We start from the raw sequence: 23,371 nt of genomic DNA on the forward strand, positions 1-23,371 counted from the left end.
TGCTGTTTACTTCTTGTGTGCAAGTGTGTAGGCATAATAACAATGGCGATGCCTTCCCAGAGCTGATTGAAAATCTATAGGGATCTATGGGAATCTATAGGGATCTATGGGAATGTACTCTGGAAATCGCAAGGACAGATGTGCATTCTTCTTTGCTGAGTCACCTCTGTTCCCCTGCAGAGGCAGTCCCCCGGTGAGGTCTCTCCCAGCCCAGCAGCTCCCCTCTAGTCCTCTGCTGCCACAGTCCAGCATCTGCATCCTCATCCCAATGAGCAGTGTGGCTTGGGAATACGCTTTGTGCTTGGCTTTCTTCCTCCGTACATGGTATGATGCTATTCCCACCTCCTTGGGTTTTCAGGATCAGAAGAGTCAACACATGGCAAGGTGATGGCCAAGGGTTCAAAGGGAGGGAGGGATGCACAGAAACACAAGGAGTTTTTAGGGCATTGAAACTATCCAGTATAATAGTGTCATGCTGGCGCCATGTCATGATACTTTTGTCCAAACCCATAGGACATAACACAAAACGTGAATCCTAATGTAAACTACAGGCTTTAGTCAATAACAAGGTGTTAATTTGGCTCATCGGTTGTAACAAATGTACCGTACTATTGCAAGATGTTAATAATAGGGGAAATTGAGGGGGTAAAGGGACATTCTCTGTACATTCTGCTTGTTTCTCATCCACCTGAGTACTCATAAAATGTATTATAATAAGTCTATTTAATAATCTATTATAAATAAAACCAAAAGAACCATGACATATAGTGCGCTTCCTGAACAGCGCAAAGCCTTGGCCGTTCTTGGTGTTAGCACGCCATCGTCATCCATACACCGCTGATGCTCCTGGTGGCAAGACTGGGAGCCCAGGGCGCTTGCAAGCACGGCTCCCACTGTCCCTTCTGGGGTTTTGCTGGGCAAAGGGTCCCCCGACTCAGACCTGGAGCCCAGGGATTTCTGGGCTGAAGGCGCCACCTGCTGGCCCTGCTCAACCTCCCCTAAAAGGCAATGACCTTGGGGTCTGCCTGTTGTCCTTGGGGCTAGAGGCTCACTTTCCACGGATCCGCGAGTCCCTCGCTGCGCCACTCATGCAAACCACCTACGTTATGTAGTGATGTCCAGGCTTGTCACCAGTAACGACATGGCGAAGCTCAGATCTCGTGACTTTATTAAGGAAAAGTCCCCAAAGTGCTGGAGCTCAGTCTAGCTCAGGGCCGGTGGATGCTTCTCTGAGCGGACATCTCGGAGGACACAATCCTGCTTCTGGGGGAGCAGAGAGGGGGCAGCACGGGCGCGGACAGCGCAGGTGGGAGCAGCGGGGCTCCAGCCCCGAAGCCGGCTTTTCGATCTTGGCTTTTGGCGCCGGCACAGGGGAGTCTTACGTGATGCCAAACACTTAACAGTGTGCCAGGCGTGTGCCAGGCGCTATTCTGAACATCGTGGAAAAACTAACATAATCGTCTTGAGGAACTTACGAGGTAGGTGCTATTGTGGTTCTTCCCCATTGTACGAATGAGACATCTGAGGTACAGAGAGGCTAAGTGACCTGCCCAAGGTCACACAGCCAGAGAAGGGTGGGACAGCGATCAGATCTCCAGAGTTTATGCTGTTGTGACCCACCTGTCAGGCCGCCTCTACCTCTACTTTCCTCATCTGAGAAATGGGCGTACCCCGTCGGGGCTGGAATAAAAGCTGCGAGGTGAATATGCCTTGTCATGCTAGGTGGGGCGGCAGGTGCGAGCCATCCCCGAGGCCCCTCGGGCGCCCGAGCCCCGTCCCCGCACCGGGGCCTAGGGCTGCAGCTCGTACTGCTGCTCGGTGGCCGTGTGGAAGTCCTCGAGCACCGACTGCAGGAACTCGAAGGTGGGCCGCTCCTCCGGCCGGCTCCGCCAGCACTCGGCGATGACACCGTGGTACAGCTCGGGCGGGCACGAGTCGGGGCGCGGCATGCGGTAGCCACGCTCCAGGCTGCGGATGACCTCGGGGTTGCTCATTCCTGGAGGGAGAGGGGGCGCCCACGCGGCTGAGGGGCGAGGGGCCCACCGACTCCTCCCTCGCAGGCCACCTGGCTGCCTGGCTGGTGCCACTGAGAAGCATACCCCGTTCACCGGTCATTGGAGGACGCGCAGTTCCTCCGTGTGGGGGACCCTGTCTTGCTTACCCGTGATGGGCGCACAGCCCGAGCCCCGGGCTCCCTGGGCAGGTGCAGGCACCAGCCAGCTGAGGGAGACTGCTGGATTTCAGCTCCTAAGCTGCCCAAGCCCTTCATGGATTAGGGGTGGGGGTGGCTGGGAAACTTCACCGTCGGGATAGAGCTTTTGGGAGTACACCCAAGGCAGAAGGCCGAGGGAGAGACAACCTGTTCTCAACTGAGAACAAACCAATTTAGAGTGAACTTGAGTTCAGACCCTGGCCTGCACTTAATTCCGGGTTTGGGGGCTCACTGACCTCTGCTGAATGAAGGAGGCATAGTCCGTTGCCAAAAGCAATGTTGCCCCCAGAGTGACATGCATGGGCCTCTGTTCCGACTGTGGGGCCTCCATTCTGGCATGGACGTGGGCAGCCTCAGGCACCAAGGGTATGCTCTCTGTCATCGCAGCCATTTCTGGACAGCCGGGAGCCCCTCTAGTCACTGCAGGACGAAGCCACCTACCTGGGTATGGTACACGCCCGTAAGTGACGATTTCCATCAGGAGGATTCCAAATGACCACACGTCTGCTTTGATGGTGAACACTCCAAAGTGGATGGCCTCTGGGGCAGTCCACTTGATGGGGAACTTGGCCCCTGTGAGAAAAGGCATGAGCAGTTTTGTGAGGCCATGACTATCTGTCCCTATGTACCTGTCCCCATCCCACACCCCCTTTTGCAGGGCTTGGATCACTGTACACAACAGAGATACTTCCAGAGAACTATTAAGACCCACTCGGACACATGACCAGGCATGTGCAGGCACTGGGGGCCCACAGCACAAGAGGACAACATGACATAGATACCACCACCATCACCCTGTTTGGATCTTTGCTCAGTGGGACTTCATAGGACAACCCACATGTGTCACTACCTGAGACAGAAGAGTCATTTTCCACATCACATGCTTAATAACAGGAATCCATGGCTTGAGCAAATCACCTTAACTTGTCTCTGCCTCAGTTAATCCCTACCTACAAAATGGAAATGATGACATACGACCTATGTACATGGGTCACAGTGAGGAGGGCATTCCAAGCCTGCTGTCCCATGACGGCCCGTGGATGGCTGTAGCCCTGGCCAGCTTTCAAGCTACTGCACATAGCTCAGCCCTGGTTTACCTCTTCCCTTGCCCTACTTTCCTGGTCTCACCAGCCAGCCTGAAACATCCTCAGGGAACAAGCCCTATTAATCCTTCTCCGGTACCAACTGATTCATATGCTCAGCTAATATTGCTTGCTAGGGTACTTGATAGATGTATTTGACCATTTCAAATCCTTTTGTGAAAAGGATTTTTACCTCAGTTATAATAGCAAAGGAAAGCAGAGTGCTGTGTGGAAACCCTATCTTGAGTATAAGCCCTTGCTGTTCATGCTTCAGAGAAGTGTTTTCCAGAGTGTGTTCTGTGAAGCTCTAATTCTGTGGGACAGTAATAGAAGCTACGTGGAAAAAGTAACTTGGGCTCAAATTAGTTTGGGAGAGACCAGTGAAGCAATTATACACTGTTTTTTGTTTTTGTTTTGGCTGCAGGCCTTCTCAGTGCCTTTTATATGTTGGTGTGCATCGGGAATCTCCAAAGGGTGCCTGAACGGACTCTGCAGCATCTCCAAATGTACTTCATCACAAAGCTGTTCCTCATCAGGCACTAGTGTTCTACAGAGTATCTTTAGGGAAATGCCGATCTACCTGAGAGTAAGGCCAGAATTGAGAAAACCACAAAGCTCTCAGATCTCTTTACACAGGGATTTGTTCTGGAGTGGCAAGAAGTCCAAGGGGGTTCGGGGAGTTGCTGGGGAAGGTAAGGCCCAAGGTCTCCCATGTAGATGGGGGCTCCGCTTACCCTCTTGGGCAGTGTATTCACTGTCGATGATGCGGGCCAAGCCGAAGTCAGCAATCTTGCAGCACAGGGTCTCAGACACCAGGATGTTGGCCGCCCTCAGGTCGCGGTGGATTGAATTCATTTGCTCAATATACGCCATTCCTTCAGCAATCTGAGGGCACAGGCCACAGAGTGAAGGACAGCGGAGGGACCTCCAAGCAAGGACGGAGCCCACCCAGCGACCCCTGCATGGCCCACATGAGGAGAGGAAGGACCCTGCCCACCTGCCCCGCCTCCTGTCTGGAGGGCCAGCCTTCACCCTCTCACTGCCTGGAGTGGGCACTTGGGGGTTTGGGTGTGTGTTCGTGTTTGTTGGCAGGTGCATAGGGGGTGGGGGGATGCTGCCGGAGAAGGACCAGGCTCCTGAGTGGATGGGAAAACTGGCTTCAATTGCTCCTCAGCCAAATAGGCCATAAACCCCAGCCCTCCGAAATCCAGAAAGGCAGAGGTGCAGGCGTCAGAGCCAGAGCTGCCTGAACCTCTCACCCACTCTGTCTCCTTCCAAGTGTCTGCAGGGCAGGAAGACAGCAGAGTGAAAGCAGGAGAAGAAGAAGGTCTCTCAAGGGGCAGAGGGAGAAATAAGCAGGGCAGGTGGGCAGGAAAGGATTTTCTCTTCTTGCCAAGTTGGAAGCAGTGTTCCCGTAGCAGGGAGCCATGGGTCGGAGGTGCTTCAACTCCCTGAGGGGTCACTGTCCTGACCTGGAACATGAGGAAAGGAGTCTCCAGGAGTTGAGGTGGGCACCCCACAAGACATGTGGCCATGGGTTATGATTGTAGGGGAGATTTGCATTTCATCCTGCAAAGCAGGTAAAGGAGGCCCAGAGGGTAGGTAGTGTGCGTACACACGGGCATGGTGAAGAGCTAGCATGATTAGAATGTGATTTAGAAGCTGTTCACCTGGAAGGTTGTGATTTTCTGGTTTCCTAACCCTTCAATGCTTGGCCGCACCTAGGTATAAATGCAGGTGGCTTTTCATGTCCTTTGGTCCTGGGTGACCCAAGATTTCCCCAGGAACTGAGAAAGAGACAGAGGAGAGTGAGAAAAGGCAAAGAAAGAAAGAAAAGAGGGGTAGACACACCTATCACTGTTATGTGGTTTAAAAGTGGTTGCCAGTGTTAATTTTCCGAGACCACTCACCAGCCTACTCAAACTCATCTGCGCTTACCTCAGTGGAAAAAAGGGCGTCGTGATATCAGTTCCGGCACTGATACTAATAACAGATAATACCAGACAAGGTGGGGATGGGGTGAGGGGGAGGTTTCCTCTCTGTAGGCGGATGTGTGTATGTTTCTGTGTCTCACCGGCCGACCACAGACCAGAGCTTTTCTGCTGAGAGTTCCAGTTTTAACAGACACACACACCCAGGGCCACCAGATGTGTTTTCCTGCCAGTTAGAGCGCTCAGCTAAAATCCCTGGGGAGGAAAGATCCCTCCTCTCTCTTCTCCTCGTGAAGCTTGGACTGTCCTTCATCTACTAGGGAAGGCATTTGGGCACAATCCAGGAAGAAAGAAGGTCACGACAAAACACCTGCCTACGTGGTTACATGGGATTCATGTGAACTCTGGGTTCCCACACCATCCATTCTCCCTCTCCTCCTTAGTTATAGGACTCACCCTCATCCCATCCGGGCTGCCCAGAATAAAGACTACATTTCCCAACATCCCTTGCAGTCCAGCTGTGGCCAGGTGACATGGCTGGGGTGGGGGGGATATTAAACAAGTATAGTAGGTGATTTCGGGGACATGTCTCTGAAGGGAAGAAGGTGGACTTTCCTCCCCCTTGCTGGCTGAGAAGAGGACAAGATGGTAAAGCGTGAGCAGCATGAGCAGCCGTCTTGTCATCTAAGATGACATGCTAAGTACCCAGCAGGTGGAAGAAATGTGGGTCCCTGCATCTTTGAGGGGCAGACCCACCTACGTGCCCCAGAATGCTCACCTCTGGATGTTTGCACATTATTTGGGGTTTTCTGTCCTTCCCAGCTCAATCTAAATTTCATGGATGCAACCTCTAAACAGCCAATTTTGTGAAGCCACAGGGCACAGAGGAGAGGGCCTGGGGTCCTGGATCCATTTGGGCATCATTACCCTCAGGTTCCCCTGCACTCGGTAGCTCACAAACCTGGGCTGACATGTCGATCAGTCTTGGGAGGGACAGTCTGCTGCCTTCAACCGTCTTCAGGAAATCCAGTAAGCATCCTAAGGAAAGAGATGTTGCATCTGCTCTCTGCAAAATGATCCCAGCCTGCTGGTGCCAGCCTCTTCTGCGTGTGGGCTGGCATGAGGAAGTGTGAGGCGCCCTGTCAGATCTCTTGTACGTAGAGAATAAAACCACCCACAGCTGCAGAGTGCTTTCTGCTTTACAGAAATTCTAGTCTCCGTCCCCAGAGCACCCCAGGAGGCAGCTACTGCCCTCCCAGCTGCTCCGAGGAAGTTAGGTTTCATCCAGGTTCAGAGCCCCCCAGCCCGGAGCCAGGAGCAGAACCTGCTCTTCTGACGATAAGTTTCATGCCTATTCCTGGCACGACATTCCAAAGTATCTTCTTGCCCCCTTCACCCTTTGTTGGCTGATTCTGCCTCCGAGGACCAAGGGTACAAGAAAATGCCAGAATGGAGAGACCTGTCTCCCGGGGTGTGGTGCAGGGGACAAATGCAACTCCGCCATGGCATCTAAGAGCTAGGAGAGACAGTCACCCGAAGTGGGGCTGAGGAGAACAGGGGAGCCCTTATGCTCCCAGCTCAGTGTGGGGTCCCCTTCAGGACCATTTCTAGGGACCTAGGTTAACATGTCATGTTAGGATCCTACAGGAAGCAGTGGGCAATACGGGTCACGGGAGGTGGTGGGGAGGAGGTCACAGGCTGAGGCCAGACCCCTGATCCACTGCCTCATGAGACCTTGGCCCCACTGTGGACCCCCACAGCCAGCTGGCCTGACCTCTCTTCTCACCAGTTACAGTTGTCAAAGGTCCACGGCTAGTAAGTAGCAGAAGTGGAACCAGAACCCATCTCCGGTCGCCTAGTCAACCACTCTTTGCAATGCTCTGTCCTCCCTAGTGGGCATCAAACAGTGGCTGGGCCCAGAGGACGTGCCTCCTGAATGGGGGACACAGCTCTGTAAGAACCATTGACCCATCTTGTTTCTGTCCTTCCCTCCTGCCCTGCCTCCCCCCCCCGGCATAAGGAATACTGTAGATCTGTAGGACGTTGGCCAACTGATCCAACCCATGGCCCAAGGACTTCCACAGATGCACCCTGACCAGCAGACCCACTGTGGCAGATCCTGCCCCACCCTGAAGCCCACGTAGGGCACCACCTCTGGCCATGTACTCCGTCACGATGTAGATGGGCTCCTTGGTGACCACAGCGTAGAGACGAACGAGCCGCTCATGCTGGAGAGTTTTCATCAGGTTGGCCTCACCCAGAAAAGCCTCCGGAGACATGGTTCCCTCCTTTAACGTCTTGATGGCCACTTTCACGTTGTTCTTGTAATAACCTGAGCCCGGGGCCGGGGACAGAATAAAGAAACCCTTCAGAAGACCCAGACACTATGGGAGTTGATCCCTTAACTAAAACATCTATAAGCTTCCAGCAGCCATCCTTATTCTATAAGCACTGAGGCCAGAGCTGCCCTCCTAGGGAGGGGCCCGGGCTAGAATGTACGGCTCCTGGGGTAAGAGATGAGCCTTCTCTTGCAGGAGGCCAGCCTGTCTCAGTCTCCTGTGCCTGACTGGAGTCTCGGGAAGTTGAGGAACCTACCTGCCTGGAGTGGGGGCTGTTTTACCTCCTGACTCCCACACCATGTCCCTGTCGTGTCCCCTCTGTCCCCCATATAGCCTGCCTCCTTTCCCTACATGAGTCTCCTCTACCCCATGGTCGATAGCTTCAGTATGGAAATTAGAATCTCAGCTCATGGCAAGATTGTCTAGGAGGCAGAGGGGGCTCATAGACTCCCTTCCTTCCTCACTATGCCCTGTGTTGTTCCTTTCCTGCTCCTCATGGTACCTGTACTCCACCTTCTCCCCTCCCTCCATCAAGTCCCCATCCACCCTGAAAGGTAAAAGATAAATAATAATTGGACCACCCTTCTCACGGAAGCTTTGCAAGGACCTATGTAGAGTTCCTGCCACATGCTTCAGGCATCAGCCCTGGGTGCTGGAGGACTTGGGACGCAGCAGGATCCTACTTGATATCATGCCCCAGAGATATGGCTCATTCCAGGGATAAAATAAAGCACTGTCTTTTATAGTGTGATAGTACCTTCAGTGAGCAGGAGAGTGGTCATTGGCTACACGTACAAGGACCTGGGAGTTAAGTGACTTGGCCAGAGTCACACAGCTACAAGCAGTGGCTTGGTCTATCATTAACTTCCTGGAGCTCCCGGGTCACTGTTGACCCTGTTGAACAAGTCATTTCCATCTGGCAAACCAAAGCTGAGAGGAGTCAACCAAATGTTCAAGTTCACACACCAGTCAACGGCAAGCTAGTCCCGGGCGGTGTAGAGTGGGGAAGGGAATCAAATAAGGTGTCCGGAGAGCTGGAGTCTAGTCCTACTGCACCACCATGGCATCCTAACAACTAAGGGCTAACTAACTTCAACATTCCAGGCTTGCGTTCATTACCTCATCTGTCAAATGGGTACCATCATCTCTGTTCTTTCTCCCGAAGAAGCCCTCTGGGGAAGCACAATGAAGTGTGCATATCCTAAGACTTCTGGGCTTCAGGACACAGGGCAGGGAGAGAGAGAGGCTCCTGCTGCCGCATACTCACCCATCCAGACTTCGCCAAACTGCCCAGACCCGAGTTTCCTGACCAGCTTGAGAGACTGCCGAGGGATTTCCCATTCATCCTGGGCCCAGGGGTTTTGAGGAGCCAGGCTCACACAGGGTTGGGTCAGCCTCTGGCATAAGCCATCCCCCTTCTCTGTGTTAGAGGAGAAGAAGTGGGGCTGGAGATTACCAGAGCAGCCAAATCACCTCCCCCACCTTGGGCACCATATCCTTCCCAGCCGTATCCACTTCTTGTTTTGGCCAACCACACTCCCATTTCCAGGTACACATGTGCACAGGTACACGTATACTACACACGCTCTGTTATTTGCATTCATTTTGTATAAAGCAAGGCATGCTCTCGTTGACCTGCTCTTTCTAAGATTGAAAATACTTGTTATTCTTCAACTGGTCACATGCTGAAGCAAGCCAGTAGAAGGGATTAGGGACATAGACTTTGAATCATTATGTTGATATTTGTCCAGCCTTGGGATAATCCCCCACCCCAAGATGGCACCAATGATTCACATGATCTTGAGGTCTTAGTGATAAATACAAGGGCTCCTCTGGCCCCCCAGTCACATTTTCCCCTCTTACGAGAATAGTGCTGCACCAAAGCCTGGAGAGTAGGGAAGGTGATGCGGGGGGAGATGTAATAGCCCCCTTCATCCAGGGAGCGGATCTTGTAGTGTTTGATCATCTCCCCCTGGGTGGTCACATCCTTCACAGTCAAGGAAAAGGCACCTAGAGGGGGTGATAAAGACACACGCATGAGAACAAAGTAGGGCATACACAGGGGAGATCAGGATTGGGATTTGGGCTTCATTTCAAAGCCTCCACAAATTCTGCTCTCTATTTTGACCCTTTCCACCATAGATTACCTTGGTTTCATCTCAACCTCAACTCTCCAGAAAGCCTTCTTTTTCATCTCCACCCAACTCAGATCTCGATGTTACTCCTCCAGTTTTCCTAAAACTCAGCCAGGGTATCACAGAACTCTGGAGCAGGCCGGACGTTCTCATAGCAAACATGCTGTCCCCCATTTGGGCACCTGGTCATTTGGGGACTCTTCGCTGTGGACTATTGGGAAATGTAGGGTTATTGGAGGAACTAGGAGATTGATTCATGGATTCATTGGCTCATTCATTCTGGCTGAAAAGACTGGCCCTGCTCCCATAAAGAATAGCAAATCCTAACCTTATGGAGAAGGACATAATAAGCTACTTCCTAGGAGTTCTGTTCAAAGTCATACATGTCTATGCACTTGTCATGTATACTGCGGTCTGCCGGCAGACAAAGGATAGCAGATACTAAAGGGTAAGAGCAATTTAGTGGGAAAGAATTTCCACTGGAGAAACTTATTTCTACAAACTTGCTGTTTTTATAAAATGCCTCTGTCCAGCTCTCTGGCTACCATACCTGTCACTCTTATTTGGAAGATGAGGAAGCTGAAGCCGGGAAGGGGATTGTGGCTTGCTCCGGGTCACTGGGCTGGTTAGCCACCTGGCTGGAATGCTCCCGAGCCTCCCTGAGGACGCATTTAAGGTAAGCAATACCACGCTCTCCCGCCAGGTGTCAGGCTCGGACACCTCTTCTTCTGGGTGTGCACACCTGGTTTTTCGCTGTGCCCTTTGCCTCTATCGCAAACCACCTTTCCCTCTCATCTCAGCTATCACTCCTCTCATCACCTACTTGCAAAAGGATGCAAGATAACGCGTGTACCTGGTGGCGCCAGACCCATCCACGCCCACGACCCTAGCTCCACCCTGCAAGCTGCAAACCATCTCCCCGGACTCGCCCCCTAAGTGCAAGTGCAACGCCCAGTATCTAAGAAACCGGTGTCCCAGTATCTAAGAAACCAGAGAGTGGCTCTAGTGAGTTCATTCAACCTTGCATCACCGCACCACCCACCTTAGTGAACAATAGGGCGTCCCCCCCCCCCCCCCCCGCCCCACACCCTCTGTAAGATGCATCATAAGAAGCCAAGGGGGCTCTGCTCTCCTCCACAGGATGCTGCTATGGGAGCTCATGATTTAGGACCCCTCACTTTCTGCAGTTCATCTAAGGGCCTGTCTCCTATTTCTTTCCACAGTTTAATATTCTTCTTCTTTCCACAGTTTAATATTCTTCTTTCCACAGTTTAATATTCTTCTTCTTAATATTCTTCTTTAGGACCTCCAAATCCTATCTGCTGGGACAGGGCTCTCAGAGATTGAGATTTCTTAACACTTGCAGAACTGTGCCTTCAGACTGGGAAACTAGTTGGTTCTCACACTCATAAACTGAGGCTTGAGAGGCTAAGGGACGTCCTGGAGGCCAACACTGAGGCGAGAATTCATTTCCCCTGCTTCTGAGGGCAACGGAGCCTTCTCTGCCTTGCATCCTCTGGCTGCATCCAGATGCAGATGGTGGGCACTTGCTTTGGAGCTCCGAGGAGCCTGTGTGCACATATCTAGGTGTGTATATGTGTATGGGCTTCATGATGCTGGGACAGTCCTGCAGCCCCAGCTCCATCTGGCCAATTTCCAGCTTGAGCTAGCTTCCCCAGGGTGGGCAAGGACAGGAGCAGATATTCCCAGCTTTAGACAACTCCTTCCTCCATCCTAAGGTCAGGGGTCCCCTTCTCCCCAGAGGGCACCTTAGCCATAGACAATGACTGAGACATCATTTCCAGGGGGAAATTGCAGGATTCTGGACTTGCGTCAAAATAATTGGAATGGGTGGGGATATACATGAAACACTATCGGCTGTGTGATCATTGTCGAAGCTGAGTGTTGGGTACAAGGGATTCCATTATACTATTCTATTTCTGTACATGTTTGAAATATTCTATAAAAACAAAACATGTATGTCATCTCCAGTGATTTCCATATCATTTCTTGGTCATAGGTGCTTTGCCTTCCCAGCTTCTGGCACTTTATTACAGCAGGCCTAGCAAATGAATATAGAATGTCACAAACAATGTCGAGTGGAAGGGACGAGACATACAAAAGATTAAAATAGTATGATTCCACTTGCATAAAATTGAAGAATATATGAAACATGGGTGGTAAAACTGCAAGGAGAAGCAAGGAAAGATTTGGGCTCCCTGGTTGGATCAGTGGTTAAGTGTTTGCCTTTGGCTCAGGTTAGATCCCAGGGTTCTGGGATCAAGCCCCGAGTTGGCCTCCCTGATCAGCAGGGAGTCTGCTTCTCCCTCTGCCTCTTCCTCTGCTTGTGCTCTCTCAAATAAATAAATAAAATCTTTAAAAAGAGAAAGAGAGAGAGAGAGAGGATTTCCCTAAAAGTTGAGATAGCAGTGATCTCTGGGGGGTGGGTTGGTTGAATCAGAAAGGGGCACAAGTGGAGCAATGAAAGGGCCTGTGGATGTCTAGAATGTTCTCTCTCTTGTGGCTGCACAAGTGTTTACTTATTATGAGTCTATAATTATACCCTCACTTATAATTTATGCAACTTTTATATGCTTTATATTTCATAACAAAAGGAACTTGAAGAAGGAAAGGAGAGAAAACCAAATGAAAGAGAAAAAGAAAGCCCAGTGGACTGTGAGCAGCGGCTGAAATGTTGTGCTCAGTCAGTAGGTTTGAATCCATGAGTGCTCCCAGTTCTCCACAAGTGCCACGTCCTTCTTTCACATCCAGCCACATGAGCCATTCTCCAAAATTCCATCACCTCCCAGGCTCCTGTAAGTGTCTGAGGTCACAGCCTCTGGCTGAGATGATCTTTAAGAAGTCTGTCGGCTTCCAAATTCTTTGATTCCAAAACATGACTCTGGGTCATGCCCCCTCTTCTGAACCCCCCAGCTTCAGTGCCCCCGCCCCTGCGAGCCTGAGATGATGCACCGTGGTCTGGGTGGGAGCAGCCCTCCAACTGCCTCTCCTACCTGCACCCTGTACTTTTCCAGCCCAGCCAGTGGAGCCCAGTTGGTGCTACAGCCTCACACTCGGCTATTAGGCACTAGACAGGCTGTCCAGGCAGGGCCTGAATTGGGAGGGAGACGGGAGGCCCGGAAGCCCGGGTTCCCCTGGGTGGCATCCCCCCACCCCGAAGCAGCCTCAGGTGGGGCTTCCTGGGGTCTGCATAGGAAGGGCGTGCGGGTTGCCACGCTTACCTTTGTTGGTTTCACTCTCTCTGATAAGAAAGGAGCCCGCCTTATTGACTGGAGCCAGAAGCTGTCTCTCAGCATCTTTCCGGCTAATTGACCTAAAGAACCATCTGGAAAAGGGCAAAGGCAGGCAGACCTCACAGGCTGACCAAGCTTCTGGGAATATTCTTATCCATCCCTCGCTTCTAAGCAGTACCCCTCCCCCACCCCCAAAATAAGACAGTGTTTCCCTGTTTTCAGGTTAGCTAGCCCTGAACTAACAACACCCCTCACACCTTGATTCATGAAATGCCCTTTGGTCCCTGGGCCCCCCTTTATTTCCACTTCCTATCAGTGGATGGACTTACTGTTCTCTTGAAACAAGAACATTTTGGGGGGCATCCCTTGTTAATTCTACTCAGGGGAAATGCACCCAATCCCCTTCCCTCAAAGCACGCCCTCCTTGAGGTCAAGTATGAATTCCACAAAGTGCTGAGGGTCTCAGAACACAGATTCCTCCCGTGTTCCTCTTCAGCATGGCCCAGCAGTGCCCACGGTCTCACATGCTGTTCCAGGGAAGGGCATGGGGTGGGGAGTACCAGACACAGAGCCCTCCCAAAGGTGACCATCGCAGGCGGAGGGATACCAGGTGAGGCCATCACCCAGTGCCAGCCCTTTGCTCATGAGTTTGACACACTCTGAGCTCTTTCAGGGGGAAAAGCCACATCCTACTCATGTTTACAGTCTTCTCAGTCCTTGGACAGAGTCAGAGTCGGGGTACTGTTTGCTCAGTGTGTGCTGCATGAAGGGATGGATGAGTGGCCCAGGTCCACCTTCCTGGTGCTGTGTGGAAGTGGGTGGTGAGGATGCTGGGGAGTACTGCTCTCTGGAGGCCACTGCTCTGCATGAGGCCACTGCTCTGCGAGTTGCCCTGAGGTCTGAGTCCCTGAGTCCTGCCCACTTGGAGGCACTGGAGGTCAGAGAGCTTGTGAGGCCACAGGCGGGAAGTAGGGAAGTTTCTATCCAAGTAGGCCAGGAAACGGGCAGCTCCATTTCACAGATGGGAAGAGTGAAGTGAGCAGGGAGGGGAGGCCCGCTGAGCACCGGACAGCGATGTGAAGGTTGTTGGGTGAAGATGCGGATAAACCTGTGCAGCAGTTGTAGTTCCATGCCCCTTTCCTGCACCCCTCCATGCTGAGCTCACAGCACCCCCCCCTTTCTCTGACCCCTCCCCGCCCAGCAGCCCACGGAGCAGAAGCAGCAAGCATGCCTCTGCTTTAGGGGGCCTTCCGTTCGTCCACCTACTTTTCCACCTCCAGGGTCTCCACTCGGGTCACAAAGTTGCTGGGCACGTAGCCTTCTCTTCCCGTGATGAGAGACCTGGCCCACCACCAGTCCCCAGCTCTACGGAGGAGGGAAAACCAAAATGGGGCAGTGGCTCAGGCAGGCCTCTGTTGGGGTCACCCGACAGCCCTCTCCCCTCAACAATGTCATTCCCGAGGCAGAGGATTCCCGGAGGGCCCGCAAGAGCGAACCTGTACAGGCTCAGTGAAGGGGTGCTAACTTGCTGAGTGTCTGACAGGCCCAAGGGGTCCCTGGTCCTGGGAGGAAGGGGGTGATGCAGCCTCCAGGGGAAGAGTTTGTCCAGGCAGCCTGACCCCCACAGAAGGCCCCTGTCTTCAGTGAGTAGCCTTGATCTTGATTAATGGGACAGATTTCAAATTTAGTGAGTTGGGACTGAACGGGAAAGACAAAAGCAAGAGCAGAGAGCTGCTGCCCAAATGGGGAGCCGGCGGCCTACATGGGCCCAGAAGATCGGGGCTTTCGCGCTTTGGGCTCAAGGCCACCGTAGAAGTTCAAGAACACAAGTAGAACCACAGGATTCCACAGAGCAAGCCAGACATTTGAGAGAGAGCAGACTTTGGAGGAGTTTCTGAGAGGGAACAGGGAACACTGGGAATAGAGCTGATTTCATGGGTGGAATCCTGCGCGAGGTCTTGTCTGGCAAGGGAGACACACAACGCAGTGGTGGAGCAGCCAGGCAAGCGCTGTGCCCGTTGGGAGGGCTTCACGGAGGAGGTGATGTTCGAGGTGGGTTTTGAAGGAGGAGTAGGATTTTGACAGTGGGGCGGGAGATAGCGAATGGAAACCACCCTGTGAGGAAGACTTCGGAATGGCAGCTAGGAGGACGACGACCAGGTCAGGCTGGCGGGCAGTCCTGCCGTGATAGGCAGACACAGAGGCCTCTGACCGCGGGGCCACATTCCAGAAACTTACTCCTTCAGTATCTGCAGCTTCTCTCCCTTCAGCATCTGCAGGTCCCTGTCATTCACTGAGCTGTAGTCATACAGGGCCACCACGAAACGCTCCTCTGGAGGGAACAAGGAAGAGATCCGCACGCTCCAGCCCAGCAGCGTAAGGGCAGGGCCTGGGTGAGTCTGTGCTGTGGGCCCTCTCCGGTTACCCCAGGTCAGGATGACACAGGGGTGAGGGGCAGCTGTGGTGCGCCTTCTCACCCACCCACACAGCAGAGGAAACTCCTGTTTGGCAGATGGGCCTCCTGACCTTGCTGCCGGCAACAAGGTCTCCACGTCGAAGGCCTCAGGCTGGACAGGGCCATGCTCTAGGGGAGTGGCGGCCTGAAGATCTAGGGAGACTGGCTGCATGGGGCTGGTGGCTGCAATCCCGTTTGGGAATGCACGTTGGCTGATTCCTTACTGGCCCAGAGGCCCATGAGCTTCCCTTCTCTTCCCCTTCCTCGCCTGCCCCTTCCCACCTCTATTCCAAAGGGGGTAGTGCTCATGGAAACATGGCCACCTTAGCCGTGATCTGTAACCTGCCCAAGGCAGTGTCACAGGGCCCCCGGCAGCAGTACCCCCGACTCGCTGCTGGTGCCTGGAATGGATGTTCAAATAGCCCCTGCTAATGGGGAGGGCTTTTCTATACACCTCCAGGGTGTCAAGACCCCTTTTCCAGGTCACTTGGAGGCCACCTGGCTTACCTAGGAGTGGATGACTCAGCTTTGTCACTGATGTGTGGTGTGATGGGCCAGTTACCTCCCCACGGTGGGGAGGGGGGGTTGGAATAGATGACAGTGGCCTCCTCCAGTTCTGAGATTTGAGTTATTGTACCAAAGGCGGTTAGTGTATTGTTTTCCCAGGGGCTTCCTTATGGAGATGTGAGCCCCCTGGGAGGAAGTGAAGGATAAACCCTGCGGGAATTAATTGTGATTCCCCCAGCAGGGATGAGAAACAGCAGGTAAGATAACTAATCCCGTTTCAGCCTTTGCTCATGAGTTGGACAGACTCTGAGCTCTTTCAGGGAGGAGCCGTGTCTGATTCAATATTTCAGCTTCCCCAGTATTCAGACAGAGCCAGGCTCTGGGTACTGTTTGCTTGGTGCATGCCCTGGAGAGCTCCTGGTGCTGTGTGCAGGTGGGTCATGAGGGTGCTGGGGTGCAGCTCTCCTGTAAGCCAGTTCCGAACAATGCTGCCATCCTGTGAGTGTCTCCAAGGTCCAAACCCCTGGCCCAGGAGGGCCAAGGTCACTCCTTAGGCAACTGCCAACTGTCCTCGTACCCATCCGAATGGAAGTAGAGACGGTGTGTGCGTGTGTGGAGGGGTGAGTGGTCAGAAGGTCAGCAGAGGCTTTTGTAGGTGGGCAAGTGGGGGGAAAGATGGTGTTTCTGTACACGGGACAGAGGGCAGGAGGGAAGACAGACCCATCGGCCTTTGCCTTTTGAGGTTGGGAGTTAGAATCTTTGAAAGCTTGGGTTTATTTTTATGCTGTTTGTATGTACTGTAATGCTTTTCTTTGTGTCTCATTTACGGTTTGTAAAGTCTTTTTTAAAAAAAAAAAAATCCACCCCAGCTCAGGTACAGAAATAGGGCTTGGTTCCTGGAGAGGCCTTGGGCAGGAGGAGCCTGGGGCAAGGCTGGGAGGCACCCTTAGCTCTGCCTGCTGCAGCACCCTCCCCCCATCCCCAGCCTTCTCATCTCCGACCCTTGAGAGCTGGCCCTATCCTCTCCAGGAAGCTGCTGCTAACTGAGCCCCTGTTATGCCTGCACCCAGCCCAGGCCCAAGGAAGGTGGCCTGTAGAGCCTCAGCTTCCAGGGCAGCACCTTCTTACCTTGGTCCAAGCATGCGTCTGGAGGTGCAGGAGTCAGGTGGTTAAACAGGATCTGGAGCAGAAGTGCACACACACACACGCTGTATTAGTTCAACCCCCAAGGCCTGGGCAGGGCCTGGTGTGACAAGGAGGCTGCTGGCACCTGTCCGCTGGATAGTCTGTAGGGAGCTGCTATTTCAGCTCCTCAGGGACCAGTACCACCTCACAAGACCCCTGGACCATACACTAGGCTAGAGGAGAGGGCTGTGCGCTTTGTAAGAGGGAGCTATGGAACTGGGGTGGGAGTGGTGGAAAGTATGATCACCTGGATTCAAATGCTGCTTCTGCCATTAAATGATGAAGTTGCAAAAGGGTATTTATTCTCAGGAAAATTATTCTGAAAGTGCATTTCCCTAAAACTCCACAAATATATCCCTAGGTTTATTCCCTGTAGAGAAACTTTTGCACATGTGTACCAGGAAACATGTATGGGAATGCTCCCAGTAAAGAATTGTAATAATACATAAAAATTGTAAAGGGTGGGAAGCATCCTTATGACTAATGACAGAAAAATAAGCAAACTGGGGCAGAGTCATGCAAGGAAATTCTCTGCCACCTTTGGAGCTCCTGAGCTCTATCTAGCTGCATGCATCATCGTGGATGAAGTTAGTAAACGTAACGCAGATGTGACAACCCGTTCTCAGAAGAACGCATGCTGTTTGATTCGATTGATTGAAAGTTCATAATGGGCAGAATTAAACTAAATGGTCTTTAGGAGTATGCACACATGTAATGATACAGAAAAAGCAAAACTGAGGAATGATAGACACATTCAGGGTAGGGTCCTGAGGTGGACTGGGGGACAGCCGTCACTTCTTCTGAAGACCGGAAAGGCTGTGCTGGGGGTTCAGTGCATTATTCTTTTAATTTGACAGATGTGTTATGAATATTCTTTTTTTGTATCCCATATTAATTGAACACAATTTTGAAGTAGCATTTTACAAAAACGGTATCTATAGTATGGCTCCATTGAAAATAAAACACGTAATATAAATAACATCGAAAATAAGGATGGATCTGGGGACAGGAGCTCTGAAGTGCCAACTCCGGGTATCACTGGCTAGTAGAATAGTGAATATTTATAATTTCCCCCCATAATTAGTATATGTTATGTGGGTTTTTTTAAAACGTTAAAAACATTCCAGCTTCTATAACTTATCAGTATGCAACTTTGGGGAAATTATACAATCTAAGTCTGAGTTTACCCCGGTCATCATTCCCCATTCAACGAACATTTCACTGTTCCGTGCCAAGTCCTGAACTAGGTTGGGACACAGATCGAATGGCTTGTTTGTCTAAGGAATGGGATTAGCAATCCCCACCTCCCATCAGGTCACGCGTTGGAATAAAGTGATGGCCAGTTGAAGGTGCCCCTGGAGGTAGAGAGGAGGAGAGCGGGTTCCAGGCATGACTCCCAACAGCCCCAAACCAAAAAGGGATAGGTGGCCAGGTGAGGGAGGGGTGTATCATTAACAATCACCTAAAAATGCATCTTGGGGCTGCAGTAACCTCTGTGGAAGGGTGCTAACTGCCCTGTAAACAAGCCAGAACTGCATCCTGGGCTCCAAGGGAACGCGTGGGTTTGCTGAGGAGGTGTGGATAGTCTTAGTATTGCTCGTCCCTGGAGAGGAAGCTCCTTGGAATGCCAGCAGCAGTGCCATGAAGGGGTAATGAGTTCCAGGAGCTTCTGGGTAGGAGATGTTGCTAGATGCCCCAGGCCCTTTCCCACCACACCCTCTTCTCCAGCTGCCTTTTTAAATTTCTTTTTCCCTTCAAGGCTGCCCTCCTTCCCTTGTGAAATGACAAGTAGCTAAGAATTACTGGGGACTATCCATGCCCAGTCCTGGGCTAAAGGTTATGGAATTGCATGCTGGTATAGACATCACATATTGTTACATCCCTGAACAGCACTTTCCCTATATCCATTTTACAGATACAGAAACTGAGGCACAGAGGAGTTAAGTAACCTGCTTCAAAGCACAGCTAAATCTATGTAAACACCAGCAATCGAGCTGCTTAACGTTCTACTATACTGCCAACCAATATGAAGTGCCATGTTTGGTGGCAGGAGCAGGGACAGGGGGCCTATTTGTCAAAGCCCTGAATTATCTAGGGATGGTGTCAGGGCTGGCTGGAGACACATGTTCTCTGCTCCTCTTCGTCCCCCTCCCTCTCCAGCTGGGAACGGCTGTCACTCACCAGAGGTGGCAGTGGTGGAGGATCTTTGCTCTGGGTGCTGACCTTCACAGGGCTCCATTGACCCTTCTCCTTCTCCTTCACCTGCTTTTTGCTGCTCACCACTCCCATCCTGTTGAGAGCACACAGCAGATTGGTGATGTGAATAGGTCTTCAGAGCCTCAGTACAGAAAAGTCCCCTCAACTCCTTCCGGATGGCCAATTAGAAAGGCAGGGGGGAGGGAGGGAAGTGGGGGAGGGCAGTGAAGGTAAAAATCAGAACAGAGTCAGTAGGGGGTCTGGCAGACGCAGCTTGCATCCATCTTTTTTCCCAGAGCAAGAAGTGGCCCAGAGAGCCACTGGGTTTAGGACACAGGGATCATCTGGTCTGAGTGAACTGCCAGAAACTGTTGGGGTGTACCCCAGTGTCCTGAGGTACAGGAACCCTGGCATCCAGAAAAAGTCTGCTAATGTGTCTGGTGGCCTGGGTTCTAGTCTTCTCTTTGCCACTGGCTACATTACTTGGGAGGGTCACGTTCCTCTCTTGGCCTGTGTTAGAATCTATTGGGCTGCTCAGATTTTCAGGTGAGATGCTATAAATTCAGGGCACAGCAATGGTACAGGCATCCGAGGCCAACTGCCTCTTCTCAGTAATCTCAGGAAATCTTCCTTAGAGGTGAGAGAAATACGGCCAAGATCTTTCTTGGGTAAAGCATCATAGATTGATAGAAGTAGAGAAGATGCTAGAGACCACAGCCAACATCACCATCACATCAGCACCACCTTTGCTCCAGGGGTGGCTATTTAGGAAGGGCTTACCCTTGATGGAGAACTTTCTTTTTCGTAAACCCTGTCTAATGTCACCCTTTTCACTCTCAAGTAAGTGTAAGTAGGCTTCATCCCTGTCCCAGTGAGGTTTGACATGTTAAAGAGCTGGTTCATGGTCAGTTAACCAATGAATAGCCAATTCTGGAGCCCTGGCTGACCCCAGACCAGCACGTTCCACCTCGCACTTGGCCCATTTCAAGATGCAGACATTTAGAGGAAAGGGCCTTCAGTTTCTGCTCTTGTCTGAAGGACAGTGTGATTGGCGGAGAGTTCCAGACTGCTTTCGAATGTGTTTGTGGCATTTCTTTGATTCCAAGATGCACCTTTTCCCCACATTTCAATGTCTCTGAAACCATGATATGTTCTACAATTGATGATTGTAGAGGACAAAAAGACATATTATTTTTTTTCAAAAAGACATATTAATAGCAAAAGACAAATTTATAAACGTGAAAGGTATTCTATGGTGAAAGAAACGATTATGGAGTCAATACATAAGCAATAGATTGGGGAAAAGATTTGCAAAGCATACCACAGACAAATGTGTATTTATAATATACACAGAGCTCATGAAAATTAACAAGAAGTATGGGTCTAGCATACAACCCACTCAATAGAAAAATGAGTAAAGATTGTAAACAGGCAGTTTATCTAACACAAATCCCAGTAGCTAAATAAACATGTGAAAAATGTTAAAATTACTTACCAATGGGAAAATGCAAATTAAGGTAATAAAATATTACATTACATCAGTAAGATTGGGAAAAAAATAAAAGGAATGATAGTATCAACAATTGATGGAAAAGCAAAGGAGAATTGTGCTTTCATACATTTCTAATATGAAAGTATTATAGTTACTGTTCTTTCATCTCTTCTTCCCCACTGTATTTTTACGACAAACCCTCTATATGGGTTGGGATCTTTGTCTTACTCATTGTTGAATCCAAATTGCTAAAATGTGCCTGGCAAGGAGTCAGGAAGGGCTTAATAAATATTTATCAGACAAATAAAATATGAAATATTACTGAATGTGTAAAAATTTTTCCAGTTCTATTAAAATTTAAAAATACATATACCTTTCAATTTACAATCCTACTTCTGGAAATCTCAGAAAGTAATCAAACATCATTATGTAGTAATGTATGAGATATAAAAATGTTTATGGCAGCAATATTTGCAGCTGCAAAAAGCAAAACAAAAAAAAACTGTGTAACTGCTCAGCATTTGGGGAATTGTTGAATAAATCTGCATTCTAAAAGTCTAATATATTATGCGACTCTTAAAAAGAATGTGCTAGATCTTTACAAGTGAAGCTGAGAGAAATTTCTATAACATGCTGTTATGTGAGAAAAGCAAGGTACACAGAGGTGTGTGAAGTTATCCCGTATTTGGGAATACGAAAGAATGAGAAAAGAAACCTCTATGTAGATACATGCATACATTTTTATGTTACATGGAGAGAGGTTTGGGAGGATGAACATGAAGTTGTTTACTTTCGTTATTGGGGGGAAGTAGAGACAGACCAGGGAGGTGGAAAACAAAACAAACAAAGCAAAACAAAAGCAAATTTTGAAAACCATGTGTGAGAGTGCATGCATTTTGTGGGTGTTACTGAGAGGCAGAGCGCCCAAAAGTTATTTCCTAAAATGTTAATGTTGTTTATCTCAGGTGATAGGACTTCGTGTGACTTTTACCTTCTTTTGTATAATTTTATATGTTCCTTGAATTCTTTAATAGGAAGCATATATTATTGGTACAAACAGAAAAATAAAGAGAAAATGCTGATGGCTTGTCCAAAAACAGAGAGGCCCAAGGCCTGGAGCCAGGGTCAGCCCCTGTTCTTAAGAATGGCCACTGAATAGCCACCAGGGCTGCCTGAGCCTCACGCCTTTCCTGACCTCTCCCTGCCTCCTGCTCAATGAAGGGTCAGCAGGCAGCAGCTTCTAGAATTTTCCCAACTTGGACTTCTGCTTCTGTTACTGACCAAATAATCAGCCATATCCAGTCAGCCATATTGCCACCAACTATAAACTTCCTGAACAAATGTTTATGTCCACTTAAACAACATAATTGAATATTTAAATTATTTGACAAAAAGGAAATTCCTAAAATCAAATCACCCACTACTTACACTTCTTTGTCCTTTGACTCCTTAGCAGGGTATACACAGATGATTCTCCATGGTTTTTATAAAGACATAGGTTCTCTGTGGGTCCCTCCTCCCCAGTGGCTCTGACTGGAGACTAGAGTTATTCAGGAGGCCAAGTGACAACTAGAGCTGTGACTGGGTGCTGGGGCTGCCACCCTGCTGTGAAATTTTCGCCCAGCAGTTTCAGACTGGGCGGAGCCAGGAAATGCAGAAGTCCATGCAAAACCAAAGTGTAACATGTGCAGGTCCTGGGGGGCTCCAGGTGGCTTTGTTGCCCTGAGAAGACACTGGCCTCCTTTCCAGTGGTGAAGGACAGAGGATGGTTGGGAGAAAAGTGTGTGTGTGTGTGAGAGAGAGAGAGAGAGAGAGAAAGAGATGGAGTGGGGAAGGAAGGAGAGAGAGAGTGTACACATGTGCACCTGTATGGGGGTATGTGACAGAGCAAACGTGTGCATGTATCCATGTCATGTGTGCTTGTGTGTGTGCTTGTGTGTTGGGGTGCGGCTAGCAAAAGGATGGGAAGGTGAGGCAAGGGACTTCTATTTGTATATTTGGAATGGATTCAACCCTCCCGTGCAGACTTGGACCAGAGCAGGGAGGTCAGTGTTTGCCCCTTTGAGATACTCAAAGCCTGACACACAACAGCAGCCTGACAGGGGATTTGGTGGAGGCAGCAACTAAAAATAGAGAAACTAGAAACCTTTATTTACAGTTGTTTAGCAGTTCACAGGTAGAAAACACTTGGCATATAGCGTTTATTTGATATTCATGAAAGTATCAATAGGTTGGTTATAATTATCCTCCTTTTATAGCTGAAGATAAGAGCAGCGAAGTGGGTGCCTAAGGTCACGCTGAGGCGACAGAGCCAGGAGCTGGAGGTGGTCTCTGCTCAGTACTGTCTGGGACTCACTGCTCAAAGCAGGTGCACAGGTGGCCCTGCCTGGAGCTCCATCCCCTTTGACCCACAGTTCAGGTTCAGGTCTAGATACCCCGGTAAGTCCTCTGTGGGGACCTCCACCTGCCTCAGAAGCCCTCCATCCAGAGGTGAAACCTCGAGGGTAGCTGCTGGAGCAGAGACGTCTGGGGGCTGTGTGCCCCCCTGGAGTTCGGGCACACTCAGGCAGATTTCTCTCCCCT

General features: G+C 50.5%; 1 protein-coding gene across 3 annotated transcripts in view; it reads right to left on the reverse strand.

The window, feature by feature from the left end:
* Positions 1–704: 704 nt before the first annotated feature.
* BLK (BLK proto-oncogene, Src family tyrosine kinase) overlaps positions 705–23,371 on the reverse strand; it is a 72,355-nt gene continuing 49,688 nt past the window's right edge. The window contains exons 1-13 of one of the 3 annotated variants that reach the window (XM_025462910.2): positions 22,217–22,378; positions 19,282–19,390; positions 17,044–17,095; positions 15,192–15,285; positions 14,220–14,318; positions 12,942–13,045; positions 9,428–9,574; positions 8,832–8,984; positions 7,378–7,557; positions 6,187–6,263; positions 4,029–4,179; positions 2,654–2,785; positions 705–1,996 (exon numbers count right to left, since the gene is read on the reverse strand). In XM_025462910.2, the coding sequence (XP_025318695.1) occupies positions 1,791–1,996; positions 2,654–2,785; positions 4,029–4,179; positions 6,187–6,263; positions 7,378–7,557; positions 8,832–8,984; positions 9,428–9,574; positions 12,942–13,045; positions 14,220–14,318; positions 15,192–15,285; positions 17,044–17,095; positions 19,282–19,389 (1,503 nt within the window). In that variant the 5' untranslated portion in view covers position 19,390; positions 22,217–22,378 and the 3' untranslated portion in view covers positions 705–1,790. Of the gene's footprint in view, positions 1,997–2,653; positions 2,786–4,028; positions 4,180–6,186; positions 6,264–7,377; positions 7,558–8,831; positions 8,985–9,427; positions 9,575–12,941; positions 13,046–14,219; positions 14,319–15,191; positions 15,286–17,043; positions 17,159–19,281; positions 19,391–22,216; positions 22,379–23,371 lie in introns of those variants that run through there. The other 2 variants (XM_035720499.2, XM_035720514.1) reach the window with 2 other exon arrangements.

The sequence above is a fragment of the Canis lupus genome, chromosome 25 (genome assembly GCF_003254725.2).
Source record: "Canis lupus dingo isolate Sandy chromosome 25, ASM325472v2, whole genome shotgun sequence".
In the NCBI taxonomy this organism is placed as follows: domain Eukaryota; kingdom Metazoa; phylum Chordata; class Mammalia; order Carnivora; family Canidae; genus Canis; species Canis lupus.